The sequence below is a fragment of the Sander vitreus genome, chromosome 8, assembly GCF_031162955.1.
Source record: "Sander vitreus isolate 19-12246 chromosome 8, sanVit1, whole genome shotgun sequence".
Classification (NCBI taxonomy): domain Eukaryota; kingdom Metazoa; phylum Chordata; class Actinopteri; order Perciformes; family Percidae; genus Sander; species Sander vitreus.
Window position 1 is genome coordinate 7,129,429 of NC_135862.1, and position 18,511 is coordinate 7,147,939.

General features: G+C 44.0%; 1 protein-coding gene across 1 annotated transcript in view; it reads left to right on the forward strand.

The window, feature by feature from the left end:
- Nucleotides 1-15,100, forward strand: part of LOC144521887 (copine-8-like) — a 68,258-nt gene extending 53,158 nt beyond the window's left edge. The window contains exons 14-20 of the mRNA XM_078256535.1: nt 107-153; nt 2,436-2,617; nt 9,624-9,751; nt 11,874-11,976; nt 12,945-13,002; nt 13,727-13,800; nt 14,234-15,100. Of these exons, the coding sequence (XP_078112661.1) occupies nt 107-153; nt 2,436-2,617; nt 9,624-9,751; nt 11,874-11,976; nt 12,945-13,002; nt 13,727-13,800; nt 14,234-14,446 (805 nt within the window). The 3' untranslated portion in view covers nt 14,447-15,100. The remainder of the gene's footprint in view (nt 1-106; nt 154-2,435; nt 2,618-9,623; nt 9,752-11,873; nt 11,977-12,944; nt 13,003-13,726; nt 13,801-14,233) is intronic.
- Nucleotides 15,101-18,511: the final 3,411 nt, after the last annotated feature.

Sequence of the window (18,511 nt, forward strand, 5' to 3'; positions counted from 1 at the left end):
GCTGCTTAATTGCTCGCTTCTGCATGCTTTAAAACATGCTGTGATATAATGTGGCGTGATTGATGGTTTCAAGTTACACTTTATTTTATTTATTTTTCTCTTGTAGGACTCAAATTAATTTCACAGTGGCAATTGATTTCACGGCATCAAATGGTAAGTGTTTTAAAAGCGTTTGCTCTTATCATTGAGATCCCTTAAGTGTATGGAAGAGATGAAACGTTGGTGGTTAACACTCTTTAACACACTTTTTATTTGGTGTGAACTCCATAGTGGTTCCTTATCAGTCAGTTTTAATTGACTTATTCTAATGACACTTCACTCCCTTTTAGACAGAAAAAAGGCAAAGCAGACGAAAGTTGGACAATTATTTAAAAAAACTATTACTTTAAATTTCTGAGCTCAGTTTGGAGTTCTCTATTAACCACAATTTGTACAATTTGTGCCTCAGTGTAGACGGAAACACGGATTACACCCACATTTTATCAGATTTTCAATTTAGATCATTGTCACCATGTAGTCAGTGTTGATGAAGCCTGTACATTTATTAAGTGACAACAATTTAATGAAAAACAAGCAAATTCTGCGCAGAAGACTTTCTCACAGATGAGTGATGATTAGTAAGTTAATATATGTAATACAATATTGGAGACATCATTATGTCACAGGAGAAATGGGTGGCTTTCTTTCCTGCCATCAAATACGTTTTCCACATCCCCGTCCGATATTATGCAGATAATTACGTTATTTCGTTTGTTGGAAATTGGGAACATGCTGAAGTTGTGTCAACAAGCTGAAGTTTCATGTCTTTTATAATACTGCACAAAACAGTCCTTACACATTCATTGCAAATCAAAGGACAAGGCCTGCGATATTCTATGTTTTCCTTATTATAAAAAAGAACATGAAACACAAAAACCAGCAATGAATTGAGATCCTTTTAACAAGTATTGTCTGTGTAACCTGAGCCTGATATATCTTACTATTCTGAGCCATAGAGCTCCATTACAGAGTGCTGCAGGGATGATGCATTTTTGTTGGCCAACCTAGAAGTTAGTATCACCCTGGCTTCCTCGACAAAAAAACATTGGGATTTTTACTTTGGATTATTGCAGAAAATAAACTCTGTGGCAAACAAAAGGTTATGACATGTTTTGTCCAGTGAGATCATTTTCACAAATGAACACCACGTTATGAAGAATTATAAAGCTAATGTTATATATGTATATATAATATATATTATATATGTATATGTAATATAAACAAACTACACGTCGGTCCCATGAGTTCAACGTCACCATCACCCAGTGGCATGTGGCTAAGGGTGTAGAGAGGGTCGGCCCTCAACCACGAGATTGGTTGTTCTATCCCACCCTCCTCCAGCCACATGTCAAAGTGTCCTTTAGCAAGACACTGAACCTTTAGTCACTCCCTGGGCGCTGTCTGTTTATGTGTCCACTGCTCCTAATGCTTAGGATGGGTTAAATGCAGAGATTGAATTGTATGTGACGAATAAGAATAAACTTTCTGTTTTTCTGTTCAATAGCTTCCAAGTGATTTCACGTCCTTGGCGTGATGACGTTTAATGTCCCCCAACAACCTCTGTTGTCTCATTTTACCACTCATTAGTAACCGTTTTTTTTTAAGACACGAAAAAGCTTACAAATTCACGAGTGGGGTATTTACTAATGTATTTTATGTCATAGAACAAAACGTGAAAATCTCTCTTAAGTGGTGTTAACCACAGACCTTATTTCCGGCATCTAACCAAAAACCCATTCATAAACCCATTGACTTTGACACGAGGGAACCGGAAGTGTAAAGATGCTAACTAATTTATGGGTTTCAGGACTCATTGCTGCAGCACTCTATTGTTCAATAAACCATTAAAGACACATTTATGAGCTGCACCATTACACTGGGTGACAGGTTCCTTTTTTATGATGAACATGGGAGCTGTAGTTTATTTTGATTTTGATTGTCAAAAGTAAGAAGAAGAAAGAGTAGGTTTTTTTGCAAATTACATTTTTTATAAGACAATCCTGCATGATTTCTGAGTAACTGCATGTCATTTCATTTGTTTATGACAGTGGGAGAGACGTTTTTGAAGGGTCAGCAGGTCACTGTAGCTGTAGCTTGTTAGTGTAGTTGCGAAATTGCAACAGTGGCTTCATGTCACTTAGCTTTACTGAAAGAAATTGCGGTTTCTCACACCACCCACTGAGGCTTGAGGCAACCAGTAAGATTATTTCTGCCTCCACTGCAGCTGTGCCTTAGAGAAATGTTTGTGTAACTAAAACTCCAGTCTACGTTTTAACCCCCTTCCACCCACTCCCCTTTGTTTTTATTTTAATATGACTCACAGCCCAGGGGGAGCAGGCATAATTACAGTTTGATGCTGATGTGTGTTTTATTGTGTTGAACCATTCGGGTCCCAGGCAACCCGTCCCAGCCCACCTCGCTTCATTACATGAGCCCATACCAGCTGAATGACTACGCCATGGCACTGCGGGCCGTCGGAGAGATCATCCAGGACTACGACAGCGACAAGATGTTTCCTGCACTGGGCTTCGGTGCCAAGCTTCCTCCAGACGGACGGGTCTCGCACGAGTTTGCCCTGGTGAGGAAACAACTTTCTCCCATCATTTGCATCATCCAAACATCCATCCACACAAATCTTCCAATCATTTATCCTTCCAAATATAGGTACATACTGCGTCTCTACATAAACCTAAGTAAAACATGCAAATACCCGTTCATGTATTCCACATAATCACCTTAACCAAACAAAACCATGAGGAAGAGGCCACCACCAGGTCAGATTTGGCAGGAAGTTGCAGGATTGATTTACAGCATAAAATATTTTGCTTTATGGCATAAAGCAGGGAAGTGACACTGTTCTTCCACTGCTTATGATGCTGAGATTTCTTGAAATGTTGAATAATGGAAGTAGGAAAATACAAATGAAACACGACTCCACAGCCTTGCAGCTCTGTGAGGTTGTACGTAGGCATTGTTTTCCTTTGGACAAAGTCATGAGGATACATTGCTTGGGAACCATGAATGTCTGTTTAAAATTGTGTGCCAATCCATCTGGTAGATGTGGACGTATTTGATCATGGATAACTGAAAATGTTGACCTGCCGTTGGCCCTGAAGGAAAAGTCAGGGGATCTCCAAAGTTATTTGGGATTTATTTTCTAGGAAACATGAATGTCTGTACCAAATTTCACAGCAATCCATTTTATAGTTTAGATATTTATTGTGTTAAGTTAAATCAGAGACAAATTCTTTGGACATTTCATTTAAAATGTGGTGCTAATTTGAACAACATTAAGATTAGGACTGGCAGTATGAAAACAAATTTGGATTGTTCTCAGACTGCTGTTGGCACTGAGCATAACTTGTAATGGCTTCCGTGCCAGCTGGCGGAATTTTGTCTGTCACAGTGAGAGCACAGGCAACTTGCATGTTTAATCAAGACAAGTTGTAGACATAAAATTATACCAGAACTATGTAAAAACAAAATCTGTAAAAGTAAACTGAAAACACACAGCATGCAGCAAGTCACTTTCATACACAGATGACCAATTACTGTAAAGGCAACAGTTTATTGGTGGGTGGTAAACGCTGCTGTCCAACAACAAATGCAGCCAACCAGCCTGCGCACACTTTGGTGATGGAAGCCAAATGAGCTGTTTAGGTTTTGGCTGTGACAAAGATAGTTTCATTTCTTTATGGAAATTAAACCAAGATATGACAATTATTTGATAATAAATGGAAATCATGCACATAGTAAGCATTAAGGATCTGGATTAGCTGTGTCTTCCATTCAACACCATTAGCATTCAACCATGCATCTTTTTATCCTTATCTTCCACCCACCCATCCATCCATCCATCCATCCAGCCACACCACTTTGCCAATGTCAAGCGCCTCGGGGCTGTAGACATCCTGATCACTCCTCAGCCACCCATTATCCTCTCCCTGGTCTACTGTCACTTCCAGATGTTGCTCCAGAGGCGTTTACAGCCATTATAGCTGCTCAACATTTTGTTTCCTTCGCCTTGTTCCCAGAGGAGCCAAACCTCGAGACAAGGCGCATATGCATTAATCTAACCATTAAGGATTTAACTTAGTCAGCTCTTAAAGAGGAAGGCTGCAGCTGCGTAGCCGCAGTGGTAGAAAGCCACCACTGAATCGGACGTAATTATTCAAGCTCCATTTACAAAGCAAAGGAGTCTCATGTGCACAGTTCGTACTCAACCAAGCAGAGTTAGTCAAGATGGTTTCATACTGAGATAATTAGAAAGCCCCAAAACATATGGGTATCTTAAATAATGAAATGTTTGCTTCTTTGTGAGTTTCTTTTGGATAGCTTAAAACCAGTCAACCAGACATCAATTTTAATATTTGTTTATTTTTTTGCCTCCATGGCTGCAAAAATACAAAAACACTGCAACAACTCTGGTTCAACATCTTAAAACAAGGATTTACTTAAGAAGCCAGTTGATGAGCTTCTCTTAGACAAGCTCATTCTAAGACAAATTATCATCATGTTTTGTCTTGTAACCTCTATAAACAAATTGTCTCTTACCACAATTGATAGGACCAAAATGCTTTTCATGGTAGTTAAAAAATGTGAAATGGCTCACGCCCAGGATATTCTTTACTGTTGTGCTGCAACTAGAGAACCAAACTGTCGACATTTCCCTGAAATATAAGTAAAATGTTTCATAATTGGATTTAACATCCTTAAGGTCTTCCAACCCTCTAGTACCTCTTATAATAGGTAATATTTTTTTTATAATATTGTAGTATTATTGATGTTATGGCCCTCAGGTGGCCATTTTTATGCATGTAATCCTGTTATCCTGTAATTTGCAGCCAAAACAAGCCTGTTTTGAAAATAAAATGTAATTCCCATCCCAGCCTTTTTCTCATAAAGGGATATAAAATCTTGTATACATTTTTTTTTTCTCCTTCAGGGTGGTACTCTTCTTATTCATCTTAGCGCCACTGTGTCTGAATATCAAAACAAATATTCAGATTCATTTTTACTTTGATGAATAGTGTTAAATGTCTGTACCACAGAGATGTAATTTAAGCAAGTTATTCTAAATGCAGACTGATCTTATGAAGTGGCGTATGTATGACACGCCAATTGGTATGCCGTTATTAGCATGTTATCAAGACACACACTTGCTTTTCAGCGTGTTTATCAATGCCGTTTGTCCTCCATTGACTTACATTACCTTGCGTTTGCGTGTGAATTGACGCCGTAGCGAGTAGTATGAAAGGGCGAAAATCCGCGTAGGGAGGTTGGTCTGGGTGGTGGGTGGGTCAATCACAGGACTTTCACACAGGAGAGTGGGGATCGCACCCTGCGTGTGATGTTTCCTTCGTTTTCCGCGTGTGTTGTTTCCTTACCACGTTTTTCTTTTCCTAAAACCAACCCAGTTCTTCTTTTCCTAAACCCAACCCAATTCTTCTTTTCCTAAACCCAACCCAGTTCTTCCTTTCCTAAACCCAACCCAGTTCTTCTTTTCCTAAACCCAACCCAATTCTTCTTTTCCTAAACCCAACCCAGTTCTTCCTTTCCTAAACCCAACCCAGTTCTTCTTTTCCTAATCCCAACCGTTTTTTCTTTTCCCCTGCGTGTGACGTTAAAACCAACCGTAGCCTCGCGATAACACGTAGCCTCGCGATAACACGCCACGTGGCTTTAGAAAGTGGCGTGTATGTTTACGCGAAGTCATGATGCCACGTTGCTAAATGCCCTTGAATGTATTTAACATATTTTTCAAAATATTAGCTGGCTGACATTAACTCAATGACAGTGACTCGCTGTATGTAAACTAACTTACCTGGTGGTGCATAGAGAACACCTAAATCAGGAAAGTAGCTAAATATACTCCAAACAAACAGCATCAGGATTCATCCTGAAGGAGAAAAGCTTGTGTTATCTTTGTAAATGAGGTTTTGCTTTTTTTAGAGTTCCAGAAATGACTTTAAAGTGTAATCAAACTCATAGACAACAGAATAAGGCCATTGACTTTTGATTTGCTTTGGTACACAAGAAAAATAACTTTCTGTCTGTGTCTTCAGCTTATATCTTACCTTATTATTATTAAGGTAAGAAAAAGAACTAAAGGTACAAAGCGGGATTAATAAAGACTAAAGGCTTTCTTGACTCTGCCGAATTGTGTTGCAGCAGCTGTAAAGAGATCATTGATGCAAATATTATGCTGTTGGCTGTTAAAGATTCACAGAGAGGTGACGTGGAATGTCACCTCTCTGTGGGGGAAGGAGCCGGAACTTGTGCGGGAGGTGGAGCGCTACCGGTTAGATCTGGTGGGGCTTACCTCTACGCACAGTCTCGGTTCTGGAACCATACTCCTGGATAGGGGTTGGACTCTTTTCTTCTCCGGAGTTGCCCAGGGTGTGAGGCGCCGGGCGGGTGTGGGGATACTCACAAGCCCCCGGCTGAGCACCGCTACGTTGGAGTTTAACCCGGTGGATGTGAGGGTCGCCTCCCTACGCCTGCGGGTTGTGGGGGGGAAAACTCTGACTGTTGTTTGTGCATATGCACCAAACAAGAGTTCGGAGTATTCGGCCTTCTTGGAGACCTTGAGTGGAGTCCTGCATGGGGCTCCAGTTGGGGACTCCATAGTTCTGCTGGGGGGACTTCAACGCGCACGTGGGTAATGATGGAGACACATGGAGGCGTGATTGGGAGGAACGGCCATCTAAACCAGAGTGGTTGTTTGTTGTTGGACTTCTGTGCTAGTCATGGATTGTCTATAACGAACACCATGTTCGAACATAGGGATGCTCATAAGTGTACTTGGTACCCAGAGCACCCTAGGCCAAAGGTCAATGATCGATTTTATAATCGTTTCATCTGATCTGAGGCCGTATGTTTTTGGACACTCGGGTGAAGAGAGGGCGGAGCTGTCAACCGATCACCATCTGGTGGTGAGTTGGGTCAGGGGTGGGGGAAGACTCTGGACAGACCTGGTAAGCCCAAACGGGTAGTGCGGGTAAATTGGGAACGTCTGGAGGAGGCCCCTGTCCGACAGACTTTCAACTCACACCTCCGGCGGAGCTTTTCGTGCATTGAACCCGAGTGGACAATGTTCAAAGTTTCCATTGCTGAAGCTGCGGTGAGGAGCTGTGGTCTTAGGGTCTTAGGTGCCTCAAGGGGCGGTAACCCACGGACACCATGGTGGACACCAGTGGTCAGGGAAACCGTCCGACTGAAGGAGTCTTTCCGGGATATGTTATCCCAGAGGATTCCGGAGGCAGTTGCAAGGTACCGAAGGGCCCGAAGGGCTGCAGCCTCTACCGTGAAAGAGGCAAAGCAGCGAGTGTGGGAGAAGTTCAGAGAAGACATGGAGAAGGACTTTCGGTCGTCACCAAGGTGCTTCTGGAAAACCGTTCGCCACCTCAGGACGGGGAAGCGGAGAACCATCCAAGGTGTGTACAGTAAGGATGGGACGCTGTTGACCTCAACTGAGGACGTAATAGGGCGGTGGAAGGAGCACTTTGAGGAACTCCTAAATCCGACTAATACGCCCTCTATGGTAGAGGCAGAGCTGGAGGATGATGGGGGATTGTCGTCAATTTCCCTGGTGGAGGTTGCTGAGGTAGTTAAACAACTCCACAGTGGCAAAGCCCCAGGAATTGATGAGATCTGTCCAGAAATGCTTAAGGCTCTGGGTGTGGAGGGGTTGTCTTGGTTGACACACCTCTTCAACATTGCGTGGAAGTCTGGGGACGGTGCCTAAGGAGTGGCAGACCGGGGTGGTGGTTCCCCTTTTTAAAAAAGGGGGGCCCAGAGGGTGTGTGCCAATTACAGGGGTATCACACTTCTCAGCCTCCCGGTAAAGTCTACTCCAAGGTGCTGGAAAGGAGGGTTCGGTCGATAGTCGAACCTCAGGTTGAAGAGGAACAATGCGGATTCCGTCCTGGTCGTGGAACAACGGACCAGATCTTTACTCTGCAAGGATCCTGGAGGGAGCCTGGGAGTATGCCCAACCGGTCTACATGTGTTTTGTGGATCTGGAGAAAGCGTATGACCGGGTGCCCCGGGAGATACTGTGGGAGGTGCTGCGGGAGTAAGGGGTGAGGGGGTCCCTTCTCAGGGCCATCCAATCTCTGTACGACCAAAGCGAGAGCTGTGTCCGGGTTCTCGGCAGTAAGTCGGACTCGTTTCAGGTGAGAGTTGGCCTCCGCCAGGGCTGTGCTTTGTCACCAATCCTGTTTGTAGTATTTATGGACAGGATATCGAGGCGTAGTCGGGGTGGAGAGGGGTTGCAGTTCGGTGGGCTGGGGATCTCATCGCTGCTTTTGCAGATGATGTGGTCCTGATGGCATCATCGGCCTGTGACCTTCAGCACTCACTGGATCGGTTCGCAGCCGAGTGTGAAGCGGCTGGGATGAGGATCAGCACCTCTAAATCGGAGGCCATGGTTCTCAGCAGGAAACCGATGGAGTGCCTTCTCCAGGTAGGGAATGAGTCCTTACCCCAAGTGAAGGAGTTCAAGTACCTTGGGGTCTTGTTCGCGAGTGAGGGGACAATGGAGCGGGAGATTGGTCGGAGAATCGGCACAGCAGGTGCGGTATTACATTCAATTTATCGCACCGTTGTGACGAAAAGAGAGCTGAGCCAGAAGGCAAAGCTCTCAATCTACCGGTCAGTTTTTGTTCCTACCCTCACCTATGGTCAGGAAGGCTGGGTCATGACCGAAAGAACAAGATCCAGGGTACAAGCGGCCGAAATGGGTTTCCTCAGGAGGGTAGCTGGTGTCTCCCTTAGAGATAGGGTGAGAAGCTCAGTTATCCGTGAGGAGCTCAGAGTAGAGCCGCTGCTCATTTCGCGTCGAAAGGAGCCAGTTGAGGTGGTTTGGGCATCTGGTAAGGATGCCCCCTGGGCGCCTCCTTAGGGAGGTGTTCCAGGCACGTCCAGCTGGGAGGAGGCCCCGGGGAAGACCCAGACCCAGGACTAGGTGGAGGGATTATATCTCCAACCTGGCCTGGGAACGCCTCGGGGATCCCCCAGTCGGAGCTGGTTAATGTGGATCTGGAAAGGGAAGTTTGGGGTCCCCTGCTGGAGCTGCTACCCCCGCGACCCGACCCCGGATAAGCGGACGAAGATGGATGTTAAAGATCACTTTCACGTCACTTCATAACGTTCCCATGGCAACAGGGGAAAATGGCTGCTCTTGTGTGAAGTAAACGCAACATTTTTCAACTTTCTGCTAAGATATATGTGACTTTTTTGCAACGATAATGCGGGGATTATGAAATCATGCAAGCCCTGCATATTTTGCGCGGAAATCGGCAATTTATGCGGCGAAAGTGCGGCGTATTTGAAAAAATGCGGCCACCGCATAAATATTCGGACTTTGGCTGATGCTGCATTTTTCTGGAGGGACTGGCTATCTTGTAAAATCTAATCAAAACAAGTTTCCCACAAGTGTATCACAAGAAATTGAGACACCCCAAAGTTTTCTACGGCTAGACAGTCTGAATCTTCTCTCACAGCACTTTAGAAATGTTACATCTACATTTCAGTACTTTTCTACCACACTTATTAACGGTTTTGTCTTTGTTTTTGTGCAGAATGGTAACCCACAGAACCCATACTGCAGTGGTATCGAAGGGGTGATGGAGGCCTATTACCAGAGTCTCAAGTCTGTGCGTCTTTACGGACCCACCCACTTCTCCCCTGTTATTAACCATGTGGCCAGGTAGGTCCACTACAATCACAGCCAGGGACGTGGAACATGTAGGCTGACACACGCAAATGTCATGGAGCACAATGCCACCACGTAATTTACAGTTTTGCTGTGGCTTTGGGGAAATTGCAGCCATGTGTGTGGGCTGCTGGACAGCAATCTGTGACGCAAAGGGAGAGATTAAAATAAATGTGCTAATAGCTCCGTCACCTAAAGAGAATCAATAATCACGGTGGTGGTTTGGACAGCTACAACAGTCCTTTAGTAGGTGACGAGTCTGCAGGATGACTGATGGGCTGCTTTAAGGCAGTGCTGCAGCACAAGGCACCACGAAAATCTGAAAAACTGTCAGCAGCACTTTCTCAATTTACTCAAATAACCTGTGATAAAAAAGTAATGTGCTGTTTTGTAGTACAGTATTTTCCAACTTCCACCTGACGTTCCCTATTGCCCGATCTTGTCTCATGATCCTCAAGACTGACTGTGTGTGCCGGCCGCCCCCTCAATCTGAGAATAGCTTCATTGTTCAGCGCTCTCGTCTGATGATGATGCTTTATTGTCAGAACAAGTCTGGCATTTTTTCTTGCATCCCAGTTAGCATCTGACTAAAACCCAGGAAGACATGGCTAAAGAAAAAAGAAATTACAGTCACATCAGATTCCTAATTGTCTGTCTTGACTGTGTGTGCGTAAGAATGTTTTCACCCTGGTTATATAACAGAAAACTGTTTAAAAAACACTAAAACACTTTAAGTGTTAGTTTAGAGCTAAAAAAAATAGACCTGACTCTAAGGTGTATCAGTCTATTTAAAGCATAAACCATACTGTTTTCAATACATCCTGTTTAAGGTTTAACAAACAGCTTTTGTTTAATAGAATAAAAGACACCCATAACTATGTACTTATTGCTTTATATTCTGAAAATCTTACATACTTATTTTACATGACCTACATTATTTGGGCACAGCACCAGTACTAACACTGTAATTGGAATTTATCCTCAAATAAGATTGTTTTTAGTGATCACTGAGGGGGCAATAGCCTAATATTGGACACTGTAATAAGGTAATGCAATGCAGAAGCAATGAATGTGATTTGAGACAAGGGTGCATTATAAAGCTACTCCAGCAAGTTAATTACGTACTCCCATAAAGTTGGTGATATCCTGACTTTTAGTCCCGAGTATGGGTCAAGCTCCAAAAACAATGGATCCTACAATTCCAACAAAGCCACACTTCTTGTTGCTGTAGATCCTCCCGAATGTCTTAAAGTGCTCATATTATGCTCATTTTCAGGTTCATAATTGTATTTAGAGGTTGTACCAGAATAGGTTTATGTGGTTTAATTTTCAGAAAACACCATATTTTTGTTGTACTGCACATTGCTGCAGCTCCTCTTTTCACCCTGTGTGTTGAGCTCTCTGTTTTAGCTACAGAGTGAGGCATCTCACTTCTGTACAATCTTTGTTGGGAGTTGCACATGTGCAGAGTATGAGGGAGTGCCACGCTAGCAGCTAGGCGAGCATTATAACGTGTGTTACAAAGTGACGCACGTTCGTCACGGAAGTAAAGGCTGGACTACAATAGAGCTGTTTGGAGCAGTTTGTGAACAGTGTTTTCTCTGGAAGATGGCAAGTCCCTTTGGGGTGGACTTTGGGCTTTTTCACTTTGTAAACCTATAACATGCACAAAAAAGATATATAACACAATAAAGGAAAGGGGAAAAGCCAAAAAGCATAATATGAGCACTTTAAAACTCTGCCTCCAGTTTATAACTCAGGCTTTCTGTTAAAAAAATGTTTAGCCTCCAAGCTTAAGCCAACATAATATGATGCCATCCTTAGAGTTATTTTCTCAGACTTTAGAAATCTCTTCCAGAGTCACATAAGACAATTACAACTGTTTCAAAGGCTGAGTAGTACTCCCCGTGACCAGTTAATTGGTCTTGATGTGTCAAATCAGCGGTGTGCCCTTTCTAAATGATGTAGAGAGGCAGATTTCAGCAGAAAAGAAAACTGTGAATATCCTTTTTAATGTTAATATAATGTTAAAAGAAGTGCCGTCTTTCTGTCTGCCTCTCTTTTATTTCTTTTGCTCATTTGACCTTTGAACCCCCCGCCTCTTTCTCCATGCTAGGTATGCGTCAGCAGTGACGGACGGCTCACAGTACTTCATCCTGCTCATCATCTCTGACGGCGTGATCACGGACATGGCACAGACCAAGGAGTCCATAGTCAATGTACACTTTTAGATTTAAACTCAATCTATGTACTGTATGTTTTTCCAAGCCATTTTACAAGGCTTTAAAAAGAAAATGCAATTTACAGTATCATGGACATCAGCAGTCCATGTACTGTATGCTCATATTAATTCAGTTAATTTACTGTAAAACATGTGAGAACCCCTGGAGGTCCAGCTATGATGAAGCCACTAATGGAGATCCTAATAAACCAACACGCAAACAATAAGAATATGTAAAACTGTCCTCTTTTAGTGCTTCTTCATTAATGAAAGGAGTGAGGGAAGATTTTTTCATACACTTTATATGCCTGTGCTCTCGCTGCTCTGCATCACACAGCCTCTCCTACACCCCCCCTCCCTTCCAACGCCTACTGTGATGTAATGTTATTGCAAAGTACGATTTTTAGAGTAATTGCTGTATTTAGTAGCCCACGGAAGATCCATGCCCCTCATAAGATCCATGCCCCTCATATCTCAAGCAATTTGGGCATCCATCTAATAACCACTGGAAGTTATGAAACAATAAAAAACCCTCAATCATCCTTCATCACTCGAACTGTACTTTGCTGTCCCACTCAGCTAAGATTTAATAAACAATATTGCGATGCAGGGCGGCTGCAGCTCCGGGCAGGGGAAGATGTAAATGGGAGTCATTTTTAAGCTGTCAAGCTTTGGAAAGATTTAGACAAAGTTGTAGATGCATGAAATTAGAACTCTGGCCGGACGAGAGGCTTTATGAAACAGGCTGCAGAGGGATTTGGACACACCCTGTCTGTTATAACAATAGCACTTCATTTTGCTACTGAGCTTCCATTCTATGGGTTGTTAGCTTAGTTAGTACAGTAATTCGCAGGGGTATTTCACTGATAGCCTGTGGCGTTCAAGATAGCAAATGGTGAAAAGAATGAGCGTTGCTTCTTTCCCCGCCTTTGATGAGCCTATTTTGTGTCTTTCCACCCTTTACAGGCTGCGTCTTTGCCCATGTCAATTATAATAGTTGGTGTTGGACCAGCGGAATTTGACGGTAGGCAGGATGAAGATCGCGTGTGTGTGCATGCTTTTGTGTATGTGTGTGTTTATTTGCATGCGGTAATCCTTTGCCTTCATTCTACTTCCTATCTCGCCTCCCACATGGTTCAACCCTTCCTTGTGTAGCTCTTTTCTTCTCTCCTCCATTCTCCTTCCCCTTAATTCCCCCCCCCCCTCCTCCTCCTCCACTGACTCTGAGGTTAAGTGGATGTGAAAATTCTCATTTGTCAGATTAGAGGTGGTGATTTTCTTTTTTTTTTGTTAATGGACAATGGCCACATTTCTCATCTCTCTCCTGTGTTGTCATGTTTACAATTTACGGAGCAGTCCCCTGAAAAAACAAGCTCACCTACGATGAGCAATTAGCCCGCAAAGTCAACAGGATTCAACGATTGTCACGCTTATAAAGTCAGTATGCATGGTTGCATGATGTCCCCGTTTTGCACATCGCTGGCTCTGCTTACACATATTCTAGCATGTTTCATGTGTACGGTTGTGTGCAACTCATGGCCCGATGGCTTCACGCTCAGCGACGCAAATTCTGTGTACTCATGCCATGTTTGGCATTACCAACACTCCAAGGGAATGTAACCCAGTGGCACGCTAATGGCTTCAGCAGATTAAAACACACAAACTGCAAGCCATGTTTGCTCAGCTTAGCTTTGACATGGCTGTTGGAGTCTCCTGACAGGGCGTGACTGATGTGCTTCCCTCCTCAGAAATGATCGAGCTGGACGGGGACGAGGAGAGGATCTCATCCCAAGGACGATATGCAGAGAGGGACATTGTTCAGGTACAGAGTATTCCCAAAGAAGACATGGTTGGCTGGCTGTGAGACTGTTAATCCGCAGAATGTCTTCACAGAAATGTGGGATTTATGATTAATGGGAGAAGGTCATGGTGCTTGACCCTCTGCTGTGCTCTTGTTCTCGGTCTGCCCTTTCTCTGTCTTTCTCCCGCCGTCGCGTTCCTTTTAAACTATATCTATCTTTTCCTCTGCATCCTTTTCATTCTGTTCTTTTCTTTTAATTTATCTTACCTGATATCGTATCTGACCATATCCTCTCCTCTCCTGTTTCCTCTCTCTCTTGTTTTTTCTCCTTACCTTGTATTATCTCCTCTTCCTGTCTCCTCTCTTTGTCTCCTCTGCTCTCCTAGTTTCCTCCCCTCCCCTTGTTTCCTCTCCTCTCACTTTTTCCTCTCCTTGTTTTCTCTCCTCTCCACAGTTTGTTCCTTTCAGAGACTACATTGACAGACGGGGAAGCCACATCCTTAGCATGGCTCGCCTGGCTAAAGAAGTGCTCGCCGAAATCCCGGATCAGTTCCTGTCCTACATGAGGACCCGAGGGATCAAACCCGGCCCCTTGCCACCTCCTTACGCCCCCTGTCCACCACCGGCTGTCCACCCCCTCCTTTGCAGACGGGTAAGCAGGATCTAAAGGCAGAGGCCTCGCTCCAACGCCGGCCAGCCAACTCTACTGGTCTCTGCTCTCCTCTCTCTGCTTCTTCTTCTTCCTAGTCTTCACTGGAAGCTATTGAGCACACGGCGAACCTCGCTCGCTCTCTCATGTTGCACTTTCGGGAAGATTTTTCCACGAACTAAGGGCATGATGCGGATAACCTTGAGTGTAATGCTTCCACTTTTTAGAAGACGGGACTTTTCCTTCTTTCCTACTTAGTGGACGAAGGTGGGGGATTTGAAGGGTCTTGGTGGGGGTCTGAGATCACCTACCTCCACCAGGAAGCGTGGTCAGGACAGAAACGGACCACTTGATGCTGTCAGACTGAACGGGGTCCATATCGCCGAGGCCCTTTTTTGAAACACTGTTCATCGGCTATTTCTATTTCCACTTCCTCTATCTTTCACAAAATCATGTCGCTCAATATATAAATGTTTACAAAATTGAGGACTGGAGAATTTTTTTCAGGAGGAAATTTATACCGGTCAATGTGAAAACCTTTTAGATTCCTATTTTTTGGCTGCAGAAACTGGATGTTGTGACTTTGTACAAAAACATTTCTGGCCCCTAGTGCCACATCAGAGTGTACATTTGTTTGTTATTAATAAATGGAGCATGTGCTAGTTTAAGAGAAGCATGCACTGTTGTCCTGCACTCAGGGCTTTGTCCCTCCCACACAAACCCCTTCCTCACCACCTCACCACCACTGCCATGTTCCATTAAGAACAAACCCATCACCCATCTGAAATCTTCCCACTCTCCTACCTTCTGCTCCGTCCACCTGCCTTGACTCGAAAGGAAGCTGTGCTCCCTGGGAGTCTGGTCAAATCAAATGCAGCAGGGACTTTAACCAGCCTTACTTTTTTGTCAGAAAACATTTACAGGCACCGTGTCCACCGTGGGTTCTGGAAATGTGGATCTCCAAGCCCAGAAGTCAAAAACACACATCTCACTACCGAACCTGACTGTGTATTACGTTTTAGAGTCTTTTCATTTTTATAGAACAACATTCTTCAGAAGCATTTTTTGTTTTGTTTTACGTCTCTCTACCTCTCACTTTGTTTAGTATTGCCGAAAAAAAGGTTGTTTAAATAACAAAGTGTTGGTGTGTCAGTCTGTCGAGTTCACAGTTTTACCTTTCACACATTTACCTTTCTTCATATAATATGTGCCAAATTGTAGGTTGAGAATTATAGCACTTTGGTAGCTATCAGATCAGGTTACTCACACCTTTGTGTTAGCAACACACTGTGAATATGTGCACAGAAAACAGTTAACCAACACACTAAAATGCAAAGATGCTTTTATTTTCCCAGCTATTCATTTGGATCAAAGAAGTGACTTTGCAGTTTACATGCAGTTTAAAAAAAACTATTATATTTGGGTTAATTTGGTTAAGGCAATACCCTGATTTCTCAAACGCCATGTAAACACCTTACCCCGGTTAAAATCGGAGTTCTCATAACCCAGTTAACAGAGGTAGAGAACTCCTTCAGTAACCGGGGTATTCCTTCATGTATACACCTTAATGATTGGTTTAAGCGTCTGCGCAGGCTTCAACTGCCCCTCCCCATTCCGCTGGAGTGCTTTTTGAACCAGACATAATTCGTCAGCGTGCTGTGAGCCTTAAGGAGAGGATTAACTTTTCCTGCTAAAGATTTCCCATCTTGGTCAGAAAACACAGGGGAGACATTTTGTTTCTCTCACTATGACTTTAGAGTCGGTGCTCGCTCCGAAGCTAATCGCCGTCACTCTCTCACTTCTCCCTCACTCTAGCACACTCCCCACACACACACACACACACACACACATGCCGGCTCGACGCACACACCAGTGCACAAGTATAAACATCAGGCCACTTACGTAGGCTACGGCGAAAGCTCTGCATGGAGCGCAGGCAGACACCATACAACAAAACAGCGTTGCCATAATCAGCGGGCCATCGGCAGCAAAGAGCCTGGGGTCCATCCAAGGCAGCAGCAAACTCCGGTAGATGGCTAAACCGAGCAAAAAAGTGGAGGGACCGAGCAGCCCCTGCTGCGGCTGTTGGCTAACGTTAATGTTAAATAGCTAACGAAGTTAGCTTGCTAATTCCACACAACACTAGTTACAGATAACGTTATAATGAGCCGAATAAGTTGTCAGTCATCTGGTGGGAAGACTGTGCTGTCCTACGCTATGACAAGTGTGTAAATAAAACATGAAGTTGTTAAATTTTACCAGAGCTCGTCTACGGAGAGCCTGTTCACTCCCTATTAAGCCCCATTGTACCGAATTTGGTTGCAGTTCCACCAGAGTTCCACTGTGGGTGATCGCGGGCGAGTGCAAAATGAATGGGAGTCTATGGAGCTAGACGGCTAAGTTTGTCTCTATCGCCTGATTGTTGTTAAGAAATCTCAGATTTGATTGTAGTTTTTGCAAGTTCAACATGGATTATAGGTCAAAAGTTGAATGAACGAGTACTTGTGTCCTTTCGATTTCTTAAAGGTTGAGTCGTTGTTGCCCATAACACGTTAGCATTCTGCTAATGAATGCTGATTGGTCAGTGAAGGACTGATTCCGACCAGAGATCCCGCTTAATGGCATCCAAAGCGGAACCAGAATGTCAGAGCTCGTATACGGGCATTCTCTGAGAATGTTAAGGTGGACTTTTTCTTTCTAGCACATGTATTGACAGGGAGAGCCTAACCTGTTGTCGATGCCTCGAAAGAAAAAAGGAAGTGACTCAGAGCTTGCCGTAAAGCAGTATCAATGCCCGTACGATGTGTATGACGTCATTGACATTTTAAAAGGCTTTTTAGAACAAAAAAGCGACTTTAAAAAAATTAAACACCCAGCAGTGTGTATTTTCTTAGCCTCCCCTTTCGAATGCAACATTCAAATTACTAGACAAATAATGTTATCCTGAGAAAAGTGGATTTTGAGGGGTATAGCTCTATAGACCTCCATTCATTCTGCACTTTCCCGTGAGCGCCCTCATATGGAGCCAGAGTGGAACTGCAACCAGTTCAGAAGCCGGAAGTTTCTTGAGAGTGGAAGTTCTCTCCTTATTAGACATTCCCTGATTTTACTAATTTAGTAATCGGTTTGTGTAATTTTGACATAGGTCAACCGGAAGAAAAAGCCATTTGTGCATTGGCAGAGCGCCACCTACTGTACCGGAGGTAGAGTTACTCCTGTCATTCTTCCTATTCTTCCCCGCTCTTGTATACGGGGAGAACTGGCATAACCCGAAGATCATACCCGGGTTACTGCTGTGCATGTAAATGCACTGACTGTAAGCACATTTTGTAGTTCCATGTTGTCTAACAATATTGTAACTAAGGACGTTTTCACACCTGCCTCCTTTAGTTCGGTTGAATCGCACTAGAGTTCGTTTGTCCCGCTGGTGCGGTTCGTCAGGGCAGGTGAGAACGCGGCGTTCACACTCGGGTGCGCACCAAAAGCGGACCAAACAAGCGTACCGAGACCTGCTTGAAGAGGTGGTCTCGGTACGCTTTCAATCAAACTCTGGAGCGGTTTGTGGTGAGAACATGATCTGTACTCGAACCGCACCAACTATACATACTCCGCAATTCTCAGCTAATGTCTCCTGTAGTTAGGTGTGTTTAGCAATCTGCGATGCAGAAGAGCAGCAAACTGTAGCAGCTTGCAGTGTTTCTCTCACAGAAATAGACTGCGGTCAAGCTCGGCGTCTGTCACTTGTATCTCCGTGGTCAAACCAGCTGCTGCTAAAATTGGAGACAGACGCCAGCAGAGCAGAGCGAAGTCTCGGTGACCAGAGCAGACGTAGTCACGTCTCTCGCCAAACAATGTCTGATCATTTTAATGAAATGAGCTGGTTTAACCATGGAGATGTAAGAAATATGCACTAGTCCAGAACACAGGACGTCTTCCTGTATATGCTTTCTTGCTCCCGCCCCCAGACACATCCGACCAAAAAGAGGAGTGGACATTCTTGCGTGATTTGTAATGACGCATTTTGGTACGCTTTGATTTTTCCAGGTGTGAAACCAAACCAAACCGATCCGAGGGCAAATCGCT